This window comes from Mustela putorius, unplaced genomic scaffold (assembly GCF_011764305.1).
Source record: "Mustela putorius furo isolate JIRA1106 unplaced genomic scaffold, ASM1176430v1.1 tig00537301_pilon_pilon_pilon, whole genome shotgun sequence".
Taxonomy (NCBI): Eukaryota; Metazoa; Chordata; class Mammalia; order Carnivora; family Mustelidae; genus Mustela; species Mustela putorius.
Window position 1 is genome coordinate 37,975 of NW_025422439.1, and position 26,397 is coordinate 64,371.

General features: G+C 54.5%; 1 protein-coding gene across 1 annotated transcript in view; it reads right to left on the reverse strand.

Annotated features, from left to right (window-relative positions):
* The window catches only part of WHRN (whirlin), an 89,322-nt gene that overhangs the window by 5,059 nt on the left and 57,866 nt on the right, over positions 1-26,397 (reverse strand). Inside the window, 5 exon segments of the mRNA XM_045074021.1 lie at positions 505-576; positions 12,491-12,700; positions 13,463-13,675; positions 14,823-14,859; positions 15,895-16,097. Of these exon segments, the coding sequence (XP_044929956.1) occupies positions 505-576; positions 12,491-12,700; positions 13,463-13,675; positions 14,823-14,859; positions 15,895-16,097 (735 nt within the window).

The following is a 26,397-nucleotide window of genomic DNA, read 5'->3' on the forward strand; positions in this document are numbered from 1 at the left end:
AGAAGTTAAGAAACTCGCCCGAAGTCACACAGTCAGTGGCAGAGGTCAGATTTGAACCCAAGTACCTGGCTCCAGAGTCCAGGCCATTCAGAAGTTATCTGGTTTGGAACCACAGTGATATTGCCCGGGTTGCCGAAGTGCACACAGGGGTCCAAGGTCACATTTAACTTTAATTTTTGGTGTGGTCGTATGGCCTCTTCAGGGAGGTCACACACTCCATGTGTCAGTATTTGTTATGATATGGTTCAGATAACATATCAAAAGTAATAGTGATTTGGCAAAAAAAAAAACCAGCCTGATTCCCCGCCTGAAATCCCTAGGAGGGGCTGGGAGCTGTCGTGCCTCCTGCCAGAGAGGGCTGATCGATGTCCTGTGTGCAGGCCTGGTACTGGGTCAGAGGGCCTCTGTCCCCTTCCTGTGGCTCTCACTGAGGAGCCAGCACTCCAGGGCCGCAGGCAGACCAGGGAGGGCAAAACTCAAGGAAACGGCCAGACAGGGTCTTACCAGGGAAACATCGGGGAGGGTGTTTGTAGTGCCCTGGACAGTCTCACCAGTTTCCTCCAGGTCCAGAGTGTTCTAGAAACACAGAAGAAAGCAGTGTGAGCAAATGCAAACTCACAGGGAGAAAGCAGTTTGCCCTCCGAGGTACCCTAATCCATAATGGGCCCCGTGACACCTTCTTGTGGTTTCTCCCTGTCCTGACATGCCCCGCTCTTGGGAAATTGACACATCAAAATTAATGTTGGTTTTCATGCCGGTCGTTTTGAAATCAATTTTTCTTTGAAGCTTTCCAGGCCTCCCGTGAACTATCTTTGTTGGTGGGGGGGGGGGGGGTACTCTGGCCTGGCCTGGGAACTCCTGAAGCTGGGACCCAGGTACCATGCTCCACACCCTCAGCGCCTTCCCAAACCCACAGGTGCTTGCAGACAGAAGCCCAGGAAGGTATGACAATGGCAGGACGCCAGTGAGAGGTGGAATCTCTCTCTTTTTAAATTTTAATGGTTTCGATTGTGAGACAGGGGGTCAAGGGTTAAACACACCTTATTTTGCAAAAAATGCCCATTTCTTGCTTCCTTCTCGAACTCAACAGAAGAAGCCTCATGCTCCCTCCAGTGACACTGAGCTGCTGTTAGGTCACCTGCAGGCCGTCCCTGGGAGGCTGAGCAGCGCCCCTCTCTAAAGGAGCTCCCTTGAGGGCTCAGTGGAGCCATCTCTCCACCCCGCGGAGTCCAGGATGGCCACGAGCCTCCACCACCACCACCCCCCTGGGCTCACGTTGCAAAGGCGGCCATCAATAGTGAGCAGTCTCGGGGCCGGACTGATGAGGGCAGGGGGCCACAGAGGCAGTGCGACACCACACCTGCTGTCAGAAGCTTAGAGGAAGTGGGCTCGACACAAGTAAGCAAGGAGGAGACCGTGCACAGAGTGAGGAGTTACAGGCGTATCAGCAGCTGGGGAGGGGTTATCAAGGAAGGCTTCCTGGAGTAGGGAGCATGGCTTAAAGTTGAGTCTTGTGGGTAAAGGGGGCAAAGGAGGGAACGATGGTGTTTCAGAGGGCAGGGCATGCATAAAGCAGGAAGGAGGTATGAGAATCTTCGAGCAGTTCCACAGGACTCAAGCATGGAGCTGCTGGCACTTGAGGCTGAGGGCAGCGGGTTGCCATGGTGACGTGGTCAAGCTAGTCTTCTGTGAAGATTCCCTTTACTCACTTCCTCTCCAGCCACACTGGAACAATGCAGGCGTGTCAGGGCCTTCACACCGGCTGTCCCCTCTGCCCGGAACATGCTCCCACTCAGCTATCCACAAGGTATGCTTTGTTCTTCCCTCCTTCAAGACCTTTGCAGATACTACCTCCTCAGAGAAGTCCATCCTGACGACCCCACCTAAAATTACAACCGCTACCCACACACACCCCCGCCCCCCGCTTTATTGTTCTCCTCTACTTCCTCTGCCCAGCAACCAGGATGTAATCCCTGAAACATAAATCAGATAATCTCTCTCCCCAGCTCCTCACCCTCCTGCGTCTTTCCATTTTCCCTGGAGAAAATTCCAAAGTCTGCACTCATTGTGCCTCATGACTGGGCCCTTACTTGCTACTCCTCCAGCAGGATGGGGTGCTTCCTACCCCAGGGCCTTGGCACTCACTGCTCTCCCTGCCCTCCACAGACTCACGTCCTCACTTCGTTTCGCTCTGACCTCAATAAGGCCTTCCTGGATCAGCCCAGTCTAAAACAGCACCCCTTCCCCCTCCCCCCCCATATCTAACCCCTGGCCATGCTTCATTCTTCTGCATAAGACATACCACTGCCTGGTGCTATAGTATTGATTTGCTTCTTGTTCGTCTCTCCCATTAGGATAAAAACTGCTCAAAGGGGGCGCCTGGGTGACTCAGTGGGTTAAAGCCTCTGCCTTCAGGTCAGGTCATGATCCCAGGGTCTTGGGGTCAAGCCCCACATCGGGCTCTGTGCACAGCAGAGAGCCTGCCTCAGCCCCCCCCCCCACTTGCCTCTCTGCCTACTTGTGATCTCTGTCAAATAAATTAAAAAAAAAAAAAAAACTGCTCAAAGGCAGGACTTAGGACCACCTAGTCCCACTCTATCTATCCTCAGTGTTTAGGACGGGGGCTGCTTGATAAATATTTACAAAGCAAATGAATCCGCGAATGGATCGATGGGTGAATGAATTCATCAATCACTCAGGCTGGCATGGAGGAGGCCCCAGCAGGCAGAGAATGAGGCAGGCCAACTACTAGGTCACTGTGGAGAGTGGTCATGGTGGCCTAGATTGGGGTGGAGGCAGTGGGTCGGGACGGAGGGGTCCCTTGACGCCATACTCCCTGGGCACAGGCTGCCAGGTCACTCCACACTGATCCCCATCCCGAATGACGCTCCTGGAGCCTTTGAACTTTCTGGGCAGGCAAGAGGCACGTCATCACAAAGACCCGTCATGCGAGCCCTCCAGGGAGGCATTCGGCCCTCCCGGCCCGCAGCCTTTCATACCCAGGCCTCTGGGTCCCAGGCTGGGACTCCTGCCTCATTTTACCACCAAAGCTGAGGCTTCCATGCAAACCTCAGCATTCTGACTGTCTCCAGCCCCGTCTCCTGCACACTGGCTCCCGGGAAGATGCTGCCGGCAGCGTCAGGCACTCAAAGACTGTAGGGGATCCTTGGGAGGAGGCGTGATGCCCTCCACTCACTAAGTGGCACCACTCATGGCTTTGCTGAGATCACACCCAGCTCTGCCACTCACAGCCAAGAGACGGAAGGCAAACCACGGATCTGCTCGGTGCTGACTTCCCCACCTGCAGAATGGGGTCACGGCAGTCCCTCTCTCCCGGGGCTGATGCAGTAACACGTGTCAGGTGCTCAGGCAGGAGGGGCCTCTGCCACACTCAGTGTAGCCACTGCCACCTGTCCCTGGATTTAAGCTGCAGGCACCTGGGGGACTCGGGTGACAGTCCACGGCGGCACCGAAGACCTGGAATTCTGTCCTGTTCTGGTACATTCGGAGCTTTGGGCACTCATTCAGTCCATAAGCATTTATCCGGCATCCTTGACTCATGGGGAATAAATGGTATGCAGGTCACTGTGTCCCCAACACCCCTCCCAGGGCCATGCACACGGCAGGTGCCACACACTTCCACTCAGGACCACTGGTGTGGCTGGCAGTGGTAACTGGGCGCACTGAGAGGGAGAGAGGAAGGATCCAGAGCCCTGACAACAAAAGCAGTTTTCTGGCACAGATGGCAAAGTGGGTGGGGCTTTATCTCAGAGAGAGCAGAGGACACTAGCCACAAACTGGGGAGGGCGACACACCAGGCCCTCTGCAGGGCGTTTTACTTGACGCGCTCTCCTTTGAGTCTCTGCGAGAGGCAGCCCCTGGGATCCTCACAGATTTTACATTTAAGCTCAGAGAGGGATGTGACCTGTCCAAGACCACACGGACGTTCTATCGTGGGTTTCGAACCCACGTGGGGGTGGTCCCAAAGCCCACGCAGCACTACCCTGACCCCAGAACTGGACAGGGTCCCGACAGTGCCCCTCGCTGGCAGGGAACAGTACAGCCATCCCTGGCCCCTGGCCTCAGCTTGTCCTGTCCTCTACAATAGCATCCTGGAACCAAGTCGGAAGGCAGGGATGGAAAGTCAGGAGGGTGAGGGTTGGGGGGCGGGGAACATAAATATCCAGGCCTGGGAGGAAGGCCCGAAGTGGAGCAAACAGCAGACGGGTCAGAGCCCGGCCCTGCCAGACTCCATCTGCCAAATCCAGACGGCTCAGGAGCCCCGAGTCCCCGAGCCATGTTCCTCGTGCGTCTGAAATAGCTACAGACAGCAGGCTAAGAACCCCGGGGACGCGTCAGCACAAACGCTCGAGGAACAGGCTTCGAGACGAGGATCAAGGTCGGAGCTCATGCAGGAGCCGGCCTGCGCCTCCTGGCCTCCTCATCGTGCCCACCCCCACCCTGCTAACGGCTTGGGCCACCCCTATTCCGGCACCCACTGAGGCCGGAGACTGGCTGCAGGTTTAGACTCAGGGGCTCCACTAGCTCTCTAGATGAGGCTGTTCATCCGTTTTACAGCTGAGGTCGCTGAGGCTCAGAGAAGGAAGGCCACCTGCCCAAGGTCACACGGCAAGGATGAGGCGGGAAGCAGAGCTTCAAGTGTTCAAGGTCTGACTCTGTTATTCTGACTGCTTGCCACAAGAGCCAGGACGCCCTCAGGACCGGCTGCTCCCCCCATCTCCTTCCTCCTGAAATCAGCGACGGTTCAGAAAATTCCCTTCCTCTTAGGAAAAAGACCTTCTTTTTGTCTGAGTTGGCCCAGTCAGAGCCCGGATACCCCAGGAGTCTGGACCGAGGGAACTGTGGGCCCAAAATAAAGTGAAATGATGGCGGGCAGTCCCCGGTGCGGACCCCTGCCAGGTGGACTCGAGCTTCGGGAGGTGGTGATGCTTCTAGGCGATTGCTGGCCCAGCTGTCGCCTCAGCAGAATGAGCCCCCCCCCCCACCTCCCTCCAGCCCAATTCCCTGGTTCCTCCTCCCCCCCTCCTTACAACAACGGAAGGCTCTTACATAAAGGTGCTATTTTCAGCTCTTTGTTCTTCTGGCTTCTTTACTCTGATGTCAGGACATCGGGCTCCCCCCAACGCTGCCCCTACATGCACCAGAGGCCTGAGACTAGGGGCCCCCCACTCTGTAGATGGGAAAGTTCCCAGAAGGTCATCATGGAGATTTCTGTCCAAGGAACAGAGGAGGGAAAGCTGAGGGGAGTGGGTGTGAGAGAGGAGAACAGAAGGACGATGGGAGGGAGAGGTGGAGAGCAGGAGAGAGCAAAGGGCAGGAGCTGGGGGACAGGAGCCACCGCCCCAGGAAGGTCAGGGTGGGGGAGGGGACCAGCTAGGTGGAGCCAGAGTCCTGGCATTCCTGGACTGGGGGGGGGGGCAGTGGGGCTGCCTGGAGTGAAGTGGGCAGGACTGAGGTTCCAAAAGGATCAAGGAGCCAGCCCCTGGGCCAATGGCCATGCTGGTGGAGACAGGCTGGTCCTGCTCCCGAGCTCTCAAAGCAAGGGGTGAGGCTGGAAGTCTGGCAGCTGGTAGGGAAGGGCAGAATGGTGTGGGTCCCCAAACAGAGGGCTGGAACCCACACTCACTCGCGTGGCTGAGACCACGGGAACTGCCCCAGTTCTGGGCTGGCTCTGGGCACTTTTACCCGCTGTCCGCTCTCCTGCCATCATGTTTGCCCGCCAAACCACAGAGGTCCTCAGGAGGCCTGTGTGGTGCAGATGGAATGTGCTACCTTCTGCCTGCATGCTTCACCCTCCCAATGCTCTCAGGAAAAGGACTTCATTCCGTGGACAGAGAGTGTGACGGGTGCTGGAGAGCCGGGCTCCAGGAGGGATGCGGTGACCCCAAGAACCCAGCTGAGGGAAAACACTGCCTCTTGCTTTCCGTGACCCTCCAGTCCACATGACACATTTCCTCCCTTATAAACGGAGGCGACAGCCCAGCAGAATGGGCAGCACCCGAGACACTGTTGCCGACTGAGATCCCAGGTCTCTCCCGGTTGCTGTAGGTGCCACCGAAACCCACGTGGGCTCACCCCGGCTTCACACTCACAGCCTCGCTGACCCACTGTCGGACCTCGCTACGGTGCATGCTCATCAGGAAGCACATGGTTTCCAAATTGTTCTGGAATTTTGAAAATGGCATTCTGCTGTATAATTTGGGTTTTTGGGTAACCCAATGATGCATTTTCTTTTAAATACTTAAGGCTGTTTTTTGAGAAGGGGTGCCGGGGCTTGCCAGCCTGCCGGAGGTGTGCGTGGCACAGGGAAGGTGAAGACCGCTGTCTTGGGTCAATGCTTCGTCTGACTCCCCCCCCGCACCCCGCGCCGTGCTCTCCGGAGGAGCAGGGCTGGCCTCCGTGGACTTGGTTCTGACCGCGGGAAACAGCTTCCAACCCTCCCAAGTGTCCACAGGGAGGCAAACACGCCGCAAAGGGCTGGCGGGCTGAGGCCAAGCTGCAGCCGCCCCGAGCCTCACTGACGCCTCTGCTGGATTTATGGCTCTGAGGATGCAGGGAGCTCGTGTGGAGGCCTCTTAGCTGGGAATGGGCTGTTCTTAAGCAGAAAAATGAGCTCCAGCCTTGCTGTGCCCTAATCTTGGACCCGAGTGGCTTCCTGGGGCAGGGGCTGCAGAGCTAGTCTGCCCAGCCACAGGCTTGTAGCTACCCAGACTGTAGCAGTAGCCTCACCAAGTCACTCCATCTACCTGTGCCCACTGAGCTCTCTCCACACACAGGGGAAGCATTTTAAAAGATACAGACAAGAGGCGCCTGGGTGGCTCAGTGGGTTAAAACCTCTGCCTTCGGCTCAGGTCACGGTATCAGGGTCCTGGGATCGAGCCCCACATCGGGCTCTCTGCTCAGCAGGGAGCCTGCTTCCTCCTCTTTCTCTGCCTGCCTCTCTGCCTACTTGTGATCTCTGTCAAATAAATAAATAAAATCTTAAAAAAAAAAAAAGATACAGACAAGATCTTGTCACTTCCTGCCTGAAGACGCTCAGTGGTGTTCCACAGTTTCAGGGTTAAGCCCGAGTCCCTGGCGCTTCCTGCTGCTAAGCCTGCACCCTCTCCCCTTCACCCCTGGCACTCTGGCGCTCCTGACTTCCCACAGTTCCTTCCAGGGTCCACAAGCCTTGAGCTCAGGGCCTTTGCATATGCCAATTTGGCCTCCTCAGCTCCTTGCCTGGTTGATTGCCCATTTGATGCCAATGACCTCAGATCTCAGCTCCAACATCCCCTCCCTGACAGCCCGCGTTGGTCAGGGCCCCGGTCCTCGACCTGCTTCTCAGGGTGTGAATTAGGTAGGTGGTCTGACCTGAGGCTGCTCCCCAGCAGGACTTGCTAAGCTCCCAGGCAGCAGGTGCTGTCGTCTCAGAGCCAGGGATGGAGGGCAAGGAGGGGTGCTCAGCGAATGCTCGCCACAGGACTGGCTGATGTAGGAGTCAGTAGTTGGGCTCCTTCCTGCTCCTCTACTGCAGGAGGGCTCGCCCAGCAAAGGACCCTCTACACCCAACCAGGCTGGACCAAAGGCGCAACACAGGAGGTGGGAGAAGGTCCTCTGATCATTTTCTCCCTGTTTCTGGGAAAAGCTGCCTTCACAGTTCAGGGTCCCTGCAGCTGGAAAAGCCCGAGACCGGCCTGAGCTTCTCCACCCTCCTTTTGCCCCAGGACTTTCCCTCTTTAGATGAGGAGAAAGGCATAGAGACCATAAGGGAGAACCGTGCTGATAGCCACATTTCTCACCTTACTGCCTCGGGGCAGGGACAACAGGGTTTTAGAGCAGCCCCCCACCCCAGCATGCCTTGGCAGGCCCAGGGAGCCCCTTTCCAGGCACACGAGAGGCTTGGAGTGTGAACCTCTCAATTCCAGGTGGAAAGGGGTTGAGGTTAAGGCGGGGCAGTTCCAGCTGCCGCCCCTGACCTCAACGGCACCTGCTTCATAGGTACAAGGCTGGCCTTGGCCTCTGCAACCTCTTTTCCCCCGAAATCCTCCGCAGTGCCCTTTGCCAGTCTTCAGAGTATCAACAGAATGGGCTCACAAGTACTCCATGCCTACAAGTCCGCTCCTGAGCTCACTCGTGAATTTTCATGACAACCCAGAGGACTCAAGGCTCCCAAAGCTTCAGTCACCTGTCCAAGGTGTGACCGCTACCACTTGGGAGAGCCAGCCCCAGCTGCGGGACTCCCCAACCCGTTTGCTTAAGTCCCTCTGCCCCAGGCTGGCTTGTACTCCACGAAGAACCCAATTAATGGCAGGGAAGCCTTGCTTCTGCTCAGCTCTCGCGGCTGACATCCGAAGGGGAGGGGAATGACGTTGTCTGGAGGCAGGAAAAATTCCCAGGGCCAGCCCCCTATTAGACAAATGGAAAAGAAACACTATTTGTCAACGGAGGAAGGCTGCATCTGATCTCCTTTGATCGATTTTGTCTGCTTTAAGGGAAAACGGCTGCAGAATGAGCCACGTTTAACCCGCGATCGTGAACTGCAGAGCGTGGCCCACAGAATTCGGGCTAAATGGAAACTGGTTCCATCTGGGGCGGGCATCTGGGTCATGGGAGCCAGCCCTCTGCTGCTCTGCCTGCCTGGATGGCAGCGCCAAGGACCTTTTCCTATCATGTGGGAGGTAGAAGGTTAGGAGGCTGAGATATGAGAAGATAACCCTGTGTGGCCAGGGAAGGCAGATTCATTTCAGTTTCTGCTCCACATTTCCTGGGCCCCAACTCACTTCCAGAGCCTGGGCCGGCACTGGGCAGACAGACAGGAGAAAGACGTGCTCCCTGCCTGGTCCCTGGTCCCTCCTGTTTCCCAGGGAAGACAAACTCAGAAGAGGTGAGAGCCATGTGACAGGCGTTTGAACACAGTCAGGAAAGCAGGTGAGCTCCATGAGGGACAGGATCTGGGTCACAAGAAAGAAATGCTTTGGGTTATTGTCCATCCAGATTTGGGGGTTCAGCATCACTTGCAGCAAAAGCTCACAGACATGTGCTGGGGTTGCAGACCAGTGCCTGTCACTTGGTGGTGAGTAGATAACTACCGGATCCTGACTCTACCACTCACTAGCTGAGTGCCCCGGACCAGGTCGCTTTTGTCTCTGACTTTGGTGTTCTTCCCTGTGCAATGGGGATCATGGTGGTACCTGCCACTCCTAGTTACTGGGAAAGTCAAAGAAGATACAGGTGGAAAGCATTATCACAGTGCCACGAAGAACTCTCAACAAACACCAACAACAACGATTATTAAGAAAGGCCCCTGTCGTTTATATGGGCCAGACCCTGGGCTGGACATGAGGGATTCATTGTTGATTCCAGACACACAATCACTGCCTGTGGTCAGGCGGAGTAGCCAGCCAAGCTTGTAAACATTCTTAGAATATAATGAGACAAGAGTCAGGACAATGGGACGCTCAGGGGGCTGGAGGAGCCATAGGGAAGTCAGAGAATCACGGAAGCCTTCTGGGAAGAGGTGGCATGTGAGCATAGGGCTCATGCCCACAGAGGAGACAGCAGGCCATGTGAAGTGGGAAAGAGAAGACTCTAGACAGAGCTCACAGCGTATGAAAGCACAAGAGGTCTCTCAACAGCTCCACAGCACAGAAATGATCATCCCCAGGTTACAGACCCTAAAACTGAGCTCAGAAAGGTAAAAATCCCTTTCTGAGGTCACACAGCAAGGAAGTAGCAGGGCTGGGGTTTAAGCGGAGGGCCTCCTCACCCCAAAGCCTGGGGAAACCTGATGGACCGGCCAACAGGAGGGACAGTGAGCACCGAGAAGAATCCCAGTTCCCACCAGGGTCCGGTGCAGACATAAGGGGGTGGCAGGAAGAGCCACGGCCCCCTACCTCCACCCCGGCTAGGGGACTCCCACGGCCCCGCCCGGCAGGAAGGACGGTACCTCCATCAGGTCTATAAGCCACAGCAGCCGCTCCTGGGGAGGAAGGGTGAGCAAAAGGCAAAAAGAAAAATACATCAAATAAATATTAGGGATGGGGCGGGTTCAGCAGCCACCCCTCTGCCCAGCATGCACACATGCACACACACAGAGAAAGGCAAAAATGAACACGGTTCTCTAAGATCCCTTTTCTGTTTCCTCCAGACACTTGGGGCGGGCGTAAAGGAGGGATGAAGAAGAAAGCTCCCGTTGCCGCAACCAGCACTCCTTCTTGGTAACTGCCTCCTCGAAGGAAACCCGGGGTCGCTGCGGTTCTGCAGAAATGACACCTGTCCTTGAGAAGGGCTGTCAAAAGACGGCTATGCACTGTGAGACACAACCCTGGGACTTCCCAGCTGGTGAGGCTGGGATTGTCACTCCCATTGGGTAGGTGGAAAAACGGAGGCCCGGGGAAGAGAAGTGACATGTCCAAGGTCACACCTGCTAATGGCAGGCAGAGCCTGAAGGAGGACCTTATTCAAAAACCTGGATCAGAGGAAACTTGCATTGTAGAGAGCCCCAAGCCTTGTGCCGACAGCGAAGGTCTGAGTCGGAGGGATGGGCCCCATGCTGTGCATGTGAGGACGCTGGAGGCAGGATAAGAGTGAAGCAGAGGAGCAGAGCCTCAACCCAGTGCTTTCCAGAAGCCTCCAAGTGTCTGCCTGTCAGGACTCCAAGGTCCTGGGTGCAAACCCTCAAGGTGATTTTCTCCAGCCAGGTTGGGGGAAGTCAGGAAGAGTTGAGGCTCCACCTGTCCTCAGGGTCTGGCAGTATTTCTGGGATGCTGGTGCTAACAGGGAGGTCACTCCTCATTTAATCCTCCCTGGGCATCCTAATGCTAGGCATAGCAGCATCGCTGTCTCAGTGCAAGTGGGGAAACTGAGGCACTGGGCAGTGAAGCGTGGGGCTGAGACTGGTGGGGGCCAACTCTTCTTAGGTTTGGGGGAGACCCCTGGGCTGGGCAAGGTCATGGCAGGCCAGCGCTGAGCTGGACATAATATTTACCTTGACTGCCATCAGAGCCTTGGGCAAAGACCTTGGGCCATTCTACTCATGGAGAAACTAAGGCTCAGAGAAGCCGGGGGTTAGACCTAAATCTCCTCCCTCTCAAGCTAGAACACATCTCATCCCCCCACTGGATCTCTCATCCCCGATTCTAGAGAGACCATTCCAGAATTACAGCCTGCCGTCCCCCTGGTTTCAGAGCTGTGGCTTATGGCTCCTGAAGACCCACATGGGCATGTCCAAGACCAGTCTCAGTGGAGCTGGACCCTGAGAGAAACGGCCCCTCGGTCAGGTCCCTATAGCCTGAAGTTAGCTCATCACCAGCGTGCCGCCACAAAGCCAAAAACTCACAGCCCCAGGTGGGGAACACCCTCTGGCCTGCCCCAGAGGTAACCTGCCCGTCCCCCGAAGCATGACATGGTCTCCACTGCAGCCAGAGCCCTAGAGGAATGCCTGGCAGCTGTCTGGGCCCCTCAGGAAGGGACAAGGACTCCTGCAGAAGAAGGGGACTCAGAACAGTAGGGGTGGAAGACAGAGACATAGAAGTTCCCCAGATACTCATCTCCCCAGAGCTAAGAAGAAACACAAGTTGTCTGCAAAAGCAAGGGCACTGCCCCAGGGCTGTTTCCTGCTGGCCACAAGCTCGCTGGTGCCCACTAACTCCTGGCCGGCATCCTTAGACACCGCCGTGTGGCCGGAGCTCTGCTGCTCCAGCTGGAGAACTGAGTGCATCTGCCCCAAGTCTACTGAGATTCCCCCGTAAGGTCTCCCAGTTCAGCATCTGGGAGCAGAAGGGCTTGAGAAATACGGCTCTGCCCTGCCCTTTCCCCCCGGAGAGTGGTGATGATAAGTGATCTAAAGATAGGAGCGGAGGGCGTGAGACAGGCCCCCTCTCCTGACCTCCGACCCAGCTTTTCCTGCCACACGGACAGGGATGACTGGTTCCCCAACCAAGCCGCAAGGCATTTCCTTTGCTCCTTCCTTGCAAAGGTCTCCTGGGATTAATTTGCCTCTGAGCATCCTGGGGGGCAGAACCCAGGAGGGACCGCATGCTTTTGGGGGTGGCTGGGGAGTCTGGGAGAAAGTCGTGGGGGCTCTGAAGACAAGAGGGGGTGTCTTGGGGAAGATCCCATCATGACGACCCCATGAAGGCACAGCCTTCATGGTGGGGTCCTCCCATGGACTGTTACTGTTTTTTCTCTTTACCTGTGTTTTTTCACCTTTCTCCCTGAGCCCGCCCCCCGCAGACCGGGAGCCCAAGAGGCAGGGCCATATCTGCCTTGTTCACTAGCTGTCTCCTAGCGCCTTGCTGGGCACGCGTCAGGCATTCGACAACAAAGTTTTTCCAATGGAAGAAACTGAAGCTCAGAAAGGCAAGGGACAGAGCTGGTAAGGGGTGGCACCGAGATTCTCGCCTAGATCCGTCTCACGGCAAAGGCTGGACCTTGACGCCCCACCCCCGCTGGCCGCAAAGCCAGGGACGGGGCAGGGGCAGCTCACCCTGGCCGAGCTGACGGTGGTGGAGGTGCCATGGCTGCCTGTGGATGAGCCCGTGTCGCTGTAGGAGACCATGGAGTAGGTGTCCCCGGCCCCAGGGCCAGGGGGCTGCCGGGCCTTCATGGACTCGATCTCCCGCCTCAGCACCAGGTGGTCGAAGCGGTCCAGGTCTTGCGGGGAGATGGTGCCCCTCACCTCAGACAGGAGCGAGAACTGGGGAGGGGGACAAAGAGGGCACTCAGCCGGAGGCCCACCAGCGGGGGGACCCATGCCCTGCTACGCCAAATCACCCGCGTGCCAACTTGACCTCTGGCCTCTCCCTCCTTAACCCCTTGGGGCTCCGCACTGTCCTGGGGGAGTCAAGCCCCGCCACAGCCCGGAAGCTGGGCCAGCCTCACTGACGCCTGCCTCCCTCTCCCCGTCCTGGCTCGCATCTCAGCCAGCACACACGACTGCAGCTCCCCGAACGCTCCGGGAAGCCCGTGGCTGCCCTCCCACCCGGAACAGCCTTCCCTCCTTCTCCGCAAATCCCGGTTCCTCTATTAAACCTTCCCACACGCCTCAGCTCCCAAGAGGTCTAATCCCTTCTTCCTTTGTGCAGCTTCTGGACCCCAGACCTCCTCCAGCCTGGCTCTCAAAGCGGCCAGCACCGGCGGCTTGTGGCAGGCTCCCACCCCCAGATGTGTGGCCTTCACAGGCCCGGGGCGAGGCCCGGGCATCGCTTTGAAGAGCAATCCCGACGATTCTAGATGTATGCTCAGTATCCACAGCCACGTTGCTAGAGCCCACATCACAGGGGACGTCCATAGACGATTTCCCCAGGAGTCTGGGGACAGGGGCACCTCGGTCACCGGTCTCCGCCCAGGGCCACTTCCTCCTGACTCTTTGTGGGTGCGCAGGAAAGGAGTGGGGGACACAGGGAGGAGGCAGAGCCTTCGGGAACCGCCGCCTTGCCCACGGAGGGGCTCGGATCACCTTGGCGTGGGTGTTGAGCAGCTCAAACAGGGCCATGACCAGGGCCTCCACGGAGACGCTACCGCCGCGGTACTCGTCCAGATAGTAGGCCATGGTGGCGCGTTCCTGCTCGTTCAGCAAGTGCCGGGCCTGCTCCTCCAGCAGCAGGCGCGTCTGGTTCCCCAGGCTGCTCAGGGTCACCTGGGAGCCGGCTGGCCCCTTGTAGAATCCCGGCTGAAAGACAGGAAGACAGGTGTCCGGGAATTCCGAAGGGCTCTGGGGTCACGTGGCGGGGCCATGCCAGGGACCACAGTGCGGGGGCGGGGGTCCCCTCTGTGGCCTTGGTCTGTGCTGTGCACCTGCAGGGGGGCCTGGGTCCGTTTTCAGACTGTGCGGCCTTGTGCGTTCGCAAAGGGCTTCACGCCCTCCACAGCCGCTTTCACGTGTCCTCTCCACAGCTCCCGTAACTGTTTAGAGTTGAGCGGTCTCATTATGGTTTCTGATTTATTCTCTAGGTTTCAGGGCCTCCCTTGGTAAATCGGGAGTAATGGTAACTTGACTTCCAAGACAGAGCACAGATCCGCACACCCTCCTCCCTCTCCCCTCCACTGCCTCTGGCATCATCCGGGCTGTGGCCAAGATGCTGTTGGTGTCCCCTCTGTGTCTCCCATCACCTACGCGGAGTTGCTGAGGTGATCTGGTAAAAACAGACATCCCCCCCATGGTCTCCCACTGATTTAGGTTAGAAGTCAAACCTCTTAGGCAGCCCCCAAATCCCTGTGTGACCCAGTGATCCCACCTGTTGTCACTCTGTTCCCAGTTCCTGCTCGCTCACCGCCCCCACCCAGCAAGCTCTCCTTGCCGCTGCAGGGCTCTCGCACAGGCTGTGCCCTCCGACTAGACCATCCCTGCCCACCCTAGACCATCCCTGCCCACCCTGCGCCGGACTCCGATGTGGTTAATTCTTTTTAACACTCAGTGCCCAGTCCAAGCATCATGTCACCAAGTCAGAGAGCCTCCACCCTCTCCTCTGTCTCTCACCCCGCCTAAATCGGATGTCCCATCGGTTGCTCTCTCTGAGGCTATAGAGCCCGGCCTGGTGGCACCAAACGTCTTCTGTGATTAGATAGGTGGGCAGGTTTGTTCTTCCTGTGTGTCTCCTTCACTAGGCATAATCTCCATGGGGGCAGGGATCTGATCGGTTCCGTTCAGTGCCACCATCCCCAGGGCCAGATGTGTGTGGAATGAAGGATGGATGGACAGTCAGTGGACTGCCCAAACAAAATGAGATCACGCACATGAGCGGTTCTGCAACCCCCTCACCACCCCCACGGGGATGTATATGGAAGCCGAAGATAGCCATGGATGGGGACTGCCCTACCTTGTTTGTCCCTTCCGTGGGAAGATCCCCAGGAAATCTATGGAGAAAGATGAATGTGTTCAGCGGCACGACTGAGCAGTTCGGACAGACGCGAGCAAGGGAGAGGCTGATCTGGAGCGGGAGGAGAGAGCCCTGGCCTCACCCCACTGGGGCAGTTCAAGGGGACGTGACCACCTGGACAGCTGAGCAGCTTCTGGCCTCCCAGTGGAGCCTGTGGCAGCACTCCTCCACTCACACACTTGCTTCCAACCCTACAGGCCCAGGCAGGTAACACCAGGACAGGAGACAATAGCCCACGGCCTCAGGGTCTGGCCAACCCTAGGGAGGGGGAAGAACCCTGGAGACACAGGGCGGCAACTGGCAGGTGCAGCTCAGCTCCAGCCCAATTTCTTGAAAAAACATGCGCTCAAGCCACCAGAATTCCTTATTTTAAAGCAGCAGCCAGAAATCCAGGTTTGTTTTTTGTTTTTCTTTTCTTTCCATGGGAAACTTGATGCCTTTTTAAATGCTGGAAGCTAACTAAAACATTTATGATACCGCGCTGGCGAGAGGGGAGAGGGGAGGCTAGGAAGGGAGAGGGATGCTCTGGTGGACCTGGCCCGGGAGGCCACCAGCCAGGCTGAGACGCCTGCTGGAAATCCAAAGGGGACACGTGACCCTCTCAGCAATGCTGCAGCCGTCGGCAGCTATAGCCACTTCATGACTCCCAAGACCCTTTTCCTCAGGAAACTCACAGGGTCCTCATCCCCAGAGTGGGATGGGGGCCTGGGTGAGGAGCCCCACTTTCAGACAAAGGACCTAAGGGCCCAAGATTAAGTTAACTGATTTGTGCGAGATAAACAACGAGAGAAGGTGACGGTGCGGCTCAGGTTCCCACGGGGAACAGGCCGGGAGAGGGGAAGGGATGTGCCCGAGGTCATGCCCACCACCGCAAGGGACCGTGGGATGGGGAAGGCCGGCTCTCAGAATCGTTACAGATCCGGGAGTGGTGAGGGGACGGGAGGGGGGGCATCACAGGCTTTCAGAGACGGTGCTGCGGTCCTGGGGCCCGGAGGGAGGGGTGCAGCCAGACCCTGCCAGGTTCGTGCTGGTGTCCCCAATCCGGGAACTGGCAATCCACTTAGTCTCGTCCACCGTGGTGCGGGCGTGGGGCAGCCTCCCGACGTCCTTCACCGTCAGAATGAGGTGCTGCGAAGACTTGAGCAGCCTGACCGCCTCGTCGTGCAGGATGTTGAGAAAGTTCCGCCCGTTCACCTCCAGAATCTGGTCCCCAACCTGCAGAGACCACCAAACGACACGGTCACCTGGGTGGCATGCAGGACACCGACTCATGCCCGGGGCTTTAGAGCCCCGATCCCAGCCTGCCGAGAAGGTCACTGAGGCTCAGAGAGGTTATGTGGATGCCTGCGGGTCACAGAGCAAGTCAATGGCAGAGCCAACCGTCCAGTCCCTAGCCTGAGCCCATGCTCTTGTTACTAAAAAGGGCCACCTCCCCTCTGCCTAGCAGTGGTCTAGAGAGGTGGGTCTACAACAAGATTCCCCAAGGGTCCCCTTATCTAGACAGCAACAGCCACCTGGGAGCAACTTGTTGGGGGTGACTGAGGGGGGAGGGCATGGGGAGAGATGCGAAGGTGTGCTTCCATGATGGCCCTTTTACGCTTCCACAGGGTTGAAATTTTTACCGCAAGCATGCACACATTTCCTTGAAATGCAAACAATATTTTCATTGACTCAAGGAAAGAAGCAGTAAGTGAGAAAACTGGTCTCCCAATAAAGCAGTAACATATCACCTGGATTCTTGCAATTCTCAGGCAGTTTTATTTTGTAATGTAAAAACACTTTTTTTTTTTTTTAAGTGAAAGGATGAAAAAGTAAAAGGAAACAAGGAGCCTTCCCATAAAAATAAAACCGTGACAGAATTACACCAGGCTGCCTCAGAGTGAGACGGGGCGTCCGACAGACTGCCGGCATGGCTCCCCTCCGAGGAGGGTCTGCTTCTCTGCTCGCGGCAGGGAAGGGGCTGCCCAGGGCTTCTCCCCACTGTGGCCTTGAAGGGCAGCCTCATAATGCCAGTCGTCCCTGCCTGCTTTTCCTTCTCCCCAGCTTCCCAGCCTGCCCATGGCTCAGGAGCAACCCCCAGAGGGTTTTCCTGGCATTTTTTCCAAAGCAGAATTGGGAAAAGGTGAGCCACAGGGGTATTTGGAAGAAAGAACATAGGAGTGAAGATGTGTGGATGAGATGGAGAATCAGCACCCTGGTCCCCAGTTGCTCGTCTTTCCTTTCCTTAGGGCCTCGCCAGCAGCTGGGGGGATTTCCAGTAAAGAAAGCAAACTCAGACTTCGTGTCTCCCCTTGCCCACGCAACCTAGCAGGTGCCCGCTCCGAGCCAGGATGCCACACTGGGCACAACAGCCCTGATTATGCTCTCATGCCGCCCGTGCTCAAGAGTGGGCTTAGATTTATGCTGTGATTGGGTTTTCCCACACTGTGTCCCAGCGCCCGGCACACAGTGGGAACTCCACAAAAATCCATTGCATGAATGAGAAGTCAGACCCCCGTTCCTTGCATCAGGAGCGTCTCTGCTGCAGCCCAGTGGGGACCAAAACATGGCACCAGCCTGGGGCCCCAAATTTCAAGCCACTATTACTGGACACTGAATGTGTGCCGAGTACCTGGTTTGTCCCTTTACATGTATTTTTTCCTTCTTTGATAGCCTCAATATCCTGCAAAGGAGGTATCTTTGCTCTCCACTCTGCCAGAGAGAAAACGGAGGCTCAGAGAGGTTAAGTGAATAGTGTGTGGTCACAGAGCCCATGGAGAGGACAGCTAGGACACAGACCCAGGTCAGCACGGCCGCACAGCTCTCCTGCTTTCTGCTACTGAGTTGTTGTTAGGAGCTCTGCCTGGGGACACATGACATCACTTCAGACCCGGCATGTCCAAAGCCACTATCCTGCCATTGCCCCAGTCCTGTCCACGGCACCCAGATCTGAAAACTTGCCCCATCATCAACTCTGCCTTTATTCCCCCTGGTAACCCTCCAGGAGGTCTCACCCAGTCTTCACCCTCCACACCCCCGGGGCCCCCCAACCTGGGTCTCCTCCTCCTCCTCTTCACACCAAAATTCCTGAGCTGGGATCTCCTCTGTGCTGAGAACGGAGGGCACCTCCTGCCAGGGCCCCTGCACCCCCGTCAGGACACGGCCTCCCGTGTGCCAGTGGTTTCTGTGCTCTGCCTGGCCTGAGCCCACTCTGCAGCCCCACACCCCCACAGCTCTGGGCTGCAGCCAGCCCGCAACTCCCACCAACCCCCCCACCGCCCCACCCTGGTCTGCTCAGGGGCTCTGCTTCCTCCGCCTCTCTCCCAAGAGCTTTGGCTTTTGTTAAGCGAAGGGAATCAGTTTTAACCTTCCCCACACACTTTACTTCCATCCCAGCAGTTTAATGAAAGGAACCAGCATCTGAGAGACCCGATATGTCAGGGCACCCTCTGGGGCGCAAGCCTCTCCCTCCAGGCCCTGGAGGGTGGGAGGTGGGGAAGCCGGGGGAGGGACAGCTCAATTCCACCAGCATCTATGGGCCCTCCGAAGAGGCTGGGCGGGGAACGTTCAAACACCGCCCCACACGGAGGTACACTAAACGGAGTATCCGTTGTTTACCTGGAACTTAAAAGGACACCCTGTATTTGGATTTGCTAAATCTGACAACCTGGGGTGGTGCGGTGTCAGTAACCATGAGGGGCAATGGTTTTTTGTTTTGTTTTGTTTTGTTTTTGGTGGGGGGGGGGCACGGGGGTTTCCAAACTCTGGTTACTGTCCCGGGCCCGGAGCCTGCTGTGGGCATGTCTGCAGTCTCGTGAATTAGGCACGCCTCCTGCTCCGGCCCTGTGCTCAGTGCTAAGGGCCCTGAAGCCTCAAGGCTGCTGGGCTCCTCAGTTTCCCTTCACGCCTGCTGAATAAGTACATCTCTGCTGGATTTGTGGGAGGCACCGTGGGGTTCGCGTGCAGCCCACCTGGGGAGCAGGCCTGAAACAGAAGTCATGCTTGGGAAACCGCTCTGAATGGGGGTGTGTGAGCCCATCGTCTCAATCTCCTCCCAATCTCCTCCTTTCTCCTTCTCCCAGCATCTGTTTTAAAACCCAGGTTCTAGACAGGGTTGGCTTTGGGCCCCCACGCAGCCGCGCACAGCATCGGAGTTGGTCTGAGACACTCCCAGCTCTCTGAGTCCGGTTCTCTCCTCTGCTCGCCAGAACGGGGGTCTGCACGCTCACCGCCATTCAGAGTCCACAAGCCCCAACAAACAAACCCGGTGTCTCCCCGCTGATCAGAGCCCCGTGTGACATGCGGGGTGAGGAGTCCCATCCCTACGGTGCATCAGAAAGAAGCCTTTGGTTCTGCAGCCAGGCAACCGGGAAGTAGGGGCGGTGTGGCCCTGCTCTGCTCTTGAGCACCCTCTGAGTCTTGGTGTTCTGACTGTAAAATGGGCTCGATGCTACCAGCAAGGCCCAGGAGGCCGCAAAAATCCCATGGGACCACCGGCACAAGAGAGGCTTCTGACAGCTTTTCATTCACTTCCCTTCCCAAAGGAGGGGAGAGGTTCTGAGATGTCAAGTGACTTGCTCGAGGTCACATGGGATGGGAAAAAACAGAGCCAGAGCTTGAGCCCAGCTGTTTGCACATTCTTCACGCAGCTCTCACCTTTATCCCACCATGTCCTGGCTCGAGGGAGACATTCAGTAAATGGTGAAGGGAAGGGAGACACCCATCCTCCCCCACCCCCCGACCTGCCCCTTTCCCTGGGTCTGGGCGATGTGAAGTTGGAGGTGGCAATGTTTACAGGCCTCAACTGAGCTCTTTCCCCTCAAGATGAAGAATTCAACGTGTTTGATCCTTTCTCTGCAGCTAGTCTGGAGTTAGACGACGTGCATAGACAAGGCAATGAGTAGGAAGGCAAAGATGCTATGACTGCCAAAGTCTCCTACAGATGGGGGAGACTGAGGCCCAGACCGCACAGGGCGACCGCTCTTGCATAGAGTGAGACCATGGCAAAGCCCAGCCTCCAAGGCTTCCGGAGCAAGAAGGCACCCACACCACCCTGAGTTCAGCAGGACACGATCCCCTGGAGAAAGGAGAGACAGATGCAGTGTGAGCAAGTCTCCAGTATTGCTCCGCTTGCGAACAGGATGCTGATGGTGAGGACACGGAAGGATAAATGAATAAGGGTGGCTTTATTTAATTTATCACCATGGGCATCCTATTTATCACCGTGATGAAGGAGCTGGGGGGGGGGGACTATAGGAACGCTCTTTATTTTAAGGGAGAGGAAAGACCCCCCTGTCATCCGCAGCCCATCAAGTGACAGGCTCAGATCTGGGACACTCTGAGGGTCTGACCCCAGCGGTATGACCCTGGGTAACTGCCCCACCCTCTCTCTGTGCCTCTCTTACCTTCCCTGGGAAGTGGGGATAGCATCAGTGCCTACCCTTGTGGGTTTCAGGACTGAATGGCTTACTATTAACTCGCCATTGTAGCCCCAGTGCCTAAAACAGCATCTGGCACATAGTAGATGCCCAGTGAACATTTACTGAATGGACAGGTATAAAGCAGGTGAAACAGTATCTATAGTATCCAGTAAGCGCTCAATAAATGTTAGCTGCATTTTTGAGAAGCCATGCTAACGTGGCTGAAGTGATCCCTTCCTCTGAGACCCTTAAAACCATACCCTATCTTTTCACCTGCCTCCTACTCAGGACCTGCCTTCAGCTTCCAATGGGTCACATTTTCACCACCTCCACGAAGTACCTACCATTACCCCATTTTACAGATGAGAAGACTGAGGCCAGGAAGCGAAGTGAGCAGAGCTGGGATTTAGCCTTCGTTCTCCCAGCCTACCCTTCTGGCTCCCATCTCTCAGCCCCATGCTTTGTGCCATGCACACAGTAGGTGCTCTATTCCTGCCTGGTAGAGGGAACCGAAAACAAATGAGCCAAAAGAACTCATGGAAGGATGGGAGTAGTTGAGCTCTCTTCCAAGAGGCAGTCAGTAGAGAGCCCTGCCAACAATTCAATCTGTATTGAGCTGAGATACAGGAGTCCAACCCCTTGGGACATGCATCCCACTGCCAGTCATGGGGCAAGATACAACCCCCCCCAGTCCATCAAAGCACTTTCAGGGCCTTCTTCACTGCCTTCCCCAGCCTTTATTGAAATGGCTTTTGTAGCTTCAAATGAGGACCCCCTCCCCCACTGTAGCATTACCACAATGAAAATTCAAATTCTACTAAAGGGTTTTATTGCAATTATGAATCTTTAATAGTCTTCCATGTCAGGTATGAAACTTGAATAGGCTTTGGTGTGGTTTTTTTAGTACAAGTGAGCAATGCAGTTTTAATGAGACAACATTAGTTTTTTCCAACAGTTCAGAAGTCAGTAAACCTTGTCCACATTAAAAACAGAACAAAAAAAAAAAAAGAAAGAAAGAAAGAAAAAAAAAAAAAGGATCAAGATTAATGGTAAGAAGGCTCCTGAAGCAAGCTGGGGCCACGGGCTGGGCCAGGCGGTGAGCTCTTCACACCAGCCTCTGGTTTAGTGCTCTCATAAGGCAGGACCCCCACCAGAAATACCACGGATGGAACTGGCAAAGGTGATGTATGCTGACTTTAGGTCCCCCACCTCCTTCTGGTACCTTCTTCTGACACTAGTTCAGCTGCTGTTAGCTCCTGCTTACTCTCTTTGGGACGTGGGCCAGACCTCAAGGAGGGGCTGCTCTAAGCCCACGTCACCAGTGGGAAAACAGAGGCCAGAAAGGGGAAAGGACTCGCCCAAGGTCCTAATCTGCTTGGAAGTCAGAGCTCGGGTGGAGAAACCACGCTGCAGTTCTTTCATCCAAGGAAACCTATCAGATCGATCGCAAAGGTCAGCCCCAGGGGGTGTACCAAGTTTCCATCCCGCACTGAGTGCCTCTCAGGGCCAGTTACCTCCCACAACTGAGCTCTAGGCTTATGCAGCACCGCACGAGGCATGGAATGGAATATCTAAAAAAATAGGATCATTTTTTAGATGAGGGTAGCGAGACTGGAGAGGTGAAGTCACTTGCCCAAGGACGCCCAGCAAGCAAGCTGCACAGCAGGATTTGAACCCAGCCCAGCTGCTATTCTGAGCCCCAGATTTACATGTGTCCACTCCACATTTCCACTCAGATACTTAAAGGCACTTGCAACCAGAACTTCCCGTGATAATGCAAATAGTCTCTATCTGGACTGTCTGACATAGTAGCCATCATTTAAATTAAATTGCCTGAATTTAGAATTTACAAAAAATAAAAAAATGCATTTCCCTACTCGCACTAGCTTCATTTCCATCAGCACGTGAGTGTGGTGGCTGCCATATTGAACGGGACAGCTCTCCACGCTCGTGCTGACCTTCTCCAGGGCTCTCACCCAAGCGCTCAGTCCCCAAACCTCCAAACTGAATAGGCCCATCATCCTCCCCCTCCAGAACAGTCTGTAATCCATTCACTCCTCTCTGTCTCCATGCCTGCGACCAGGTCCTGGCCACTGAGGACCCTCGCCTGGACGACTGTCATGGCTGCCAACCCCCGTCCTTGCTCCCACCGTCAGTGTCCTCTGCCAACACTCTCCTCTGATGGGTCATTTTATGTGTCAGCTTGCCTGGGCTCACAGATGCCTACATAGCTGGGAAACCACTCTTTCTGGGCGTGTCTGTGAGGGTGTTCAGGAAGACATTAGTATCTGGATTGGTCGACTGAGTAATGAAGATTGCCCTTAGCAATGTGGGCAAGAGTGGCCACTCCACGGAGGGCCTGAAGAGAACAAGAAGGCAGAGAAAGGCAGAATCCACTCTCTGCGGAAGTGGAGATGGCTATTGTCTCCTGTCCCGGAAGGCAGAGCTGCTGGTTCTCAGGCCTTAGGACTCAGACTGAAATTTACATCACCAGCCCCTGATTTTTGAGTCTTCAGACTTGGACTCACATAATCTGCTCCCCTGGTTCAGGCCTGTGGACTTGGGCTGAATGACATCACTAACCTTCCTGAGTCTCCAGCTTGCAGGTGGCAGATGTTAGGATTTCTCTGTCCCCAGAATCACATGGGTCAACTCCTATAATAAATTTCATCTCTATCTACCTACCTATCTACCTACCTACCTCTATCTACCTACCTCCCTGCCTACCTCTCTCTCTCTCCTATCGGTTCTGTTTCTCTGGAGAAACCCTAACTAAAATACCTCTCTATGTAGCAAACGGATCAATTTAAATTTTATTTTTTCAAGATCTTATTTATTTGAGAGAGAAAGCAAGATGAGCAGAGAGGAGGGGCAGATGGAGAGGAAGAAGCAGACTCCCTGCTGAGCGGAGCTGGCTGTAGGTCTCTATCCCAGGACCTTGGGATGGTGACCTGAGCTGAAGGCAGACGATTCACTGAATGAACCACCTAGGAGCCCACAAAGGGATCAACTGAAACTGCAAATCTGATCTTCTCATACCTTCCTTAAAACTCCTCACTGAGTTTTAAGATCCTTTACCTAGCCTGAGAGGGGTCTTAGCTCATTAATCCATCTCACACTTCTCTCCCCCAGCATTTTCTGATCCATCCACACTTGTTATCTCTCAGTTCTATGAGCAGATGGAGCCTCTGGTCACCTCAGGACCTTTGCAGATGCTGTTTCTCTGCCCAAAAGATTTTTTCCCCCTCCATTCCCTACTTGAATAACTCTTATTTGACCTTCAGATCTCCGCTCAATAGACACTTCTTCCAGGAAGCCTTCTTTGACCTATCCCTCCCAAGGCAGGTCTATCTGGTCCCCACCCAGAGCACCAGGCCACAAGCCCCACAGCTCTCACCAGGGCTTGAGATCGTGCTGAGCAAGGAGCAAGGAGATGGAGATCCGGGCCAGTGAGCTGCATCCGCCTTGCACGGCATGTGAGCGGCACCTGACAATGCCTGACAGCCTCAGTGAACAAATGAGTGAACAGTTCAGTGAACGATGAGCAAACATACACACAAGCAGGCTAGTCTCTTGCCATTTCTGGTTTCCGCTGACAGGCAGGAGACATTTCCCATTTCTGTAAAGGTTGAGTTTGACAAGACCAGGCATGTAGGGAGCTGGGCGCTTGCAGCCAGCCCTGTGCACGGTAGCAGCAAAGAACGTCCATTTTTTTTTTTTTTTCAATCAAATGGAAGGCGAAGAGGTAAAAACAAAAATCGCTACTTGGTTTCGTCTGGAATTACACTGTGGGAAATGGTGCACACTTACTCAGTCCCTCATTCTAGAAGACAGAACATGGGGTAAGGGCTTGAGATGTCACAGGCCTGGGGCCTCTCAGGACCCAGCCCTATCACCTGCTTCGGGCCGCTCCACGGACCTGCAAGAATCAGAGTTGGCAAGTTCAAGCCCACAGCCTTCATGCACAACATGTGCTGGCAGGGGAAGCCCTGTTTATAGCAACAGAAGAGAGGAGATGCTTCAAAATAAATGGAACAAGAAGCATGTAACACGTGGGTGATGAGAACTTGAAACACTCGAAATGAACTTGACGGAGAGAAAAAAAATTCCCCCGTTCCTGGAAAGGATTCAGCATCCCTAGGATGTCGGTTCTCATTCAGCGGAAAGTGGAACATTATCCCAATGAGGACACAAACAAGCATTTGTTGGGGAAGCTGATATAAAAGTCCATGTGAAAAAAATAAGCCTGTAGGAAACTTCAGTGCGTGTAACTCAGTGTGAAAAGGCTACACACTGAACGTTCCAACTCTAGAACATTCCGGAAAAGGCAAACTATGGAGCAGAATAAAGATCCGAGTTGCCAGGGGTCCAGAGAAGGAGAGAGGGATGATAAGGGAAACACTGGGGATTTGCCAGACAGAGGGCACCCTAAAGTAAACTAAGAATTAAAAAAAAATTTTTTTTAAAATATTTTATTTATTTATATGTCAGAGAGAGACAGAGAGAGAACAAGAGAGAACAAGCAGGGGCAATGGAAGGCAGAGGGGAAGCAGACTCCCCATTGAGCAGGGAGCCCGATGTGGGCTCAATCCCAGGACACCAGGATCATGACCTTAGCCTAAGGCAGAGGCCTAATCAACTGAGCCACCCAGACACCTCAAAAAGTAGGAATTTAAATCGCAATGACAACAGTACTACTGTATCAATATTGGCTGGGCACTGGAATAAGTGTGCCACACCTACAATATTAATAATAGGGGGAGTGATCCTGGAAGGCCTTGGGAGGGGAGGCACATACAGGAATGCTATACTTTCTGCTCAGTCTTTCTGTTAATCTGAAATTGCTCTAAAGAGGAGTCTATTAATTTTTACAGTTAAAAAAAAAAAAACAAAATGCAAAAATGGCTGTGAAAACCTGATACAGAATGGCTATAAGACCACATGCCAAATAAAGTCTGCTCTAAGCCTCTATAATTCGGAGGGTGGGGCACAGACTCCTGAGTAGAGAAACAGACAAGAGAACAGACCAGGAATAGTCCCATGGACGCGGGGGAGGGAGTATATGATAAAAGTGACATCGCAAATCTCCGTGGCAAAGCTGGGTTTTTTGATACTTAGTGCCAGGAAATTATGTTGCCATTGGAAAAGAGATAAAACTGGATCTATATCTCATACCCTAAAGAAGAATAAATGACAAACAGATCAGAGCTCTAAAGGGAAAAATGCACCAGGGGTATTAGAAGGAAAAAAGTGGGTACAATGCTCTGTATCTTAAGATTAAGAAAAGGTTTTCTAAAGAGAGCTCAGAATTCACAAAAGAAAGGATTGATAATTAAACCAAATGATGATTAAAAAAAAACTTTTCACACTGAAAAGACAACTTCAAAAGCAAAGTCAAAAAGAAAACGACAACCAGGGAGAAAAAGAAACATCAGTAATATAGATCACAGATAAGGGGCTAATTAGCCCTTATATATAAAGAATCCTTAAATTTTAGGGGGAAAAATCCAAAACTCTCATTGCAGAAGAACAATGAAAGACATGAACAAGTTACAGATATTAAAACTGGTCCTTTGGGGCGCCTGGGTGGCTCAGTGGGTTGAGCCTCTGCCTTCGGCTCAGGTCATGATCCTAGAGTCCTGGGGTTGAGCCCCACATCAGGCTCTCTGCTCGGCAGGGAGCCTGCATCTGCCCCCCGCTCTGCCTGCCTCTCTGCCTACTTGTGATCTCTCTCTCTGTGTCAAATAAATAAATAAATAAATAAATCTTAAAAAAAAAAAAAACTGGTCCTCAGTCCTACATAAAAAAGATGTTTAACGTCACTTACAAAGAAAACTGCAAGACAAAGCTACATACATCAAGATACCGTCTCTTGGGGGGCACCTGGTAGTTCAGTTGGTGAAGCGTCTCAGGTCCTGATCTACCAGGGTCCTGGGATGGAGCCCTGCATTGGGCTCCCTGCTCTGCGGGGAGCCTGCTTCTCCCTTTCCCTCTGCCTGCCGCCCCCCCTCACCTCTCTCTCTCTCAAATAAATTAATTAAATTAAAATATTACAAAAAAAAAAGATATAATCTCACACTTATTGGACCGGAAACAGTTAAAAACCTGAGCACCTG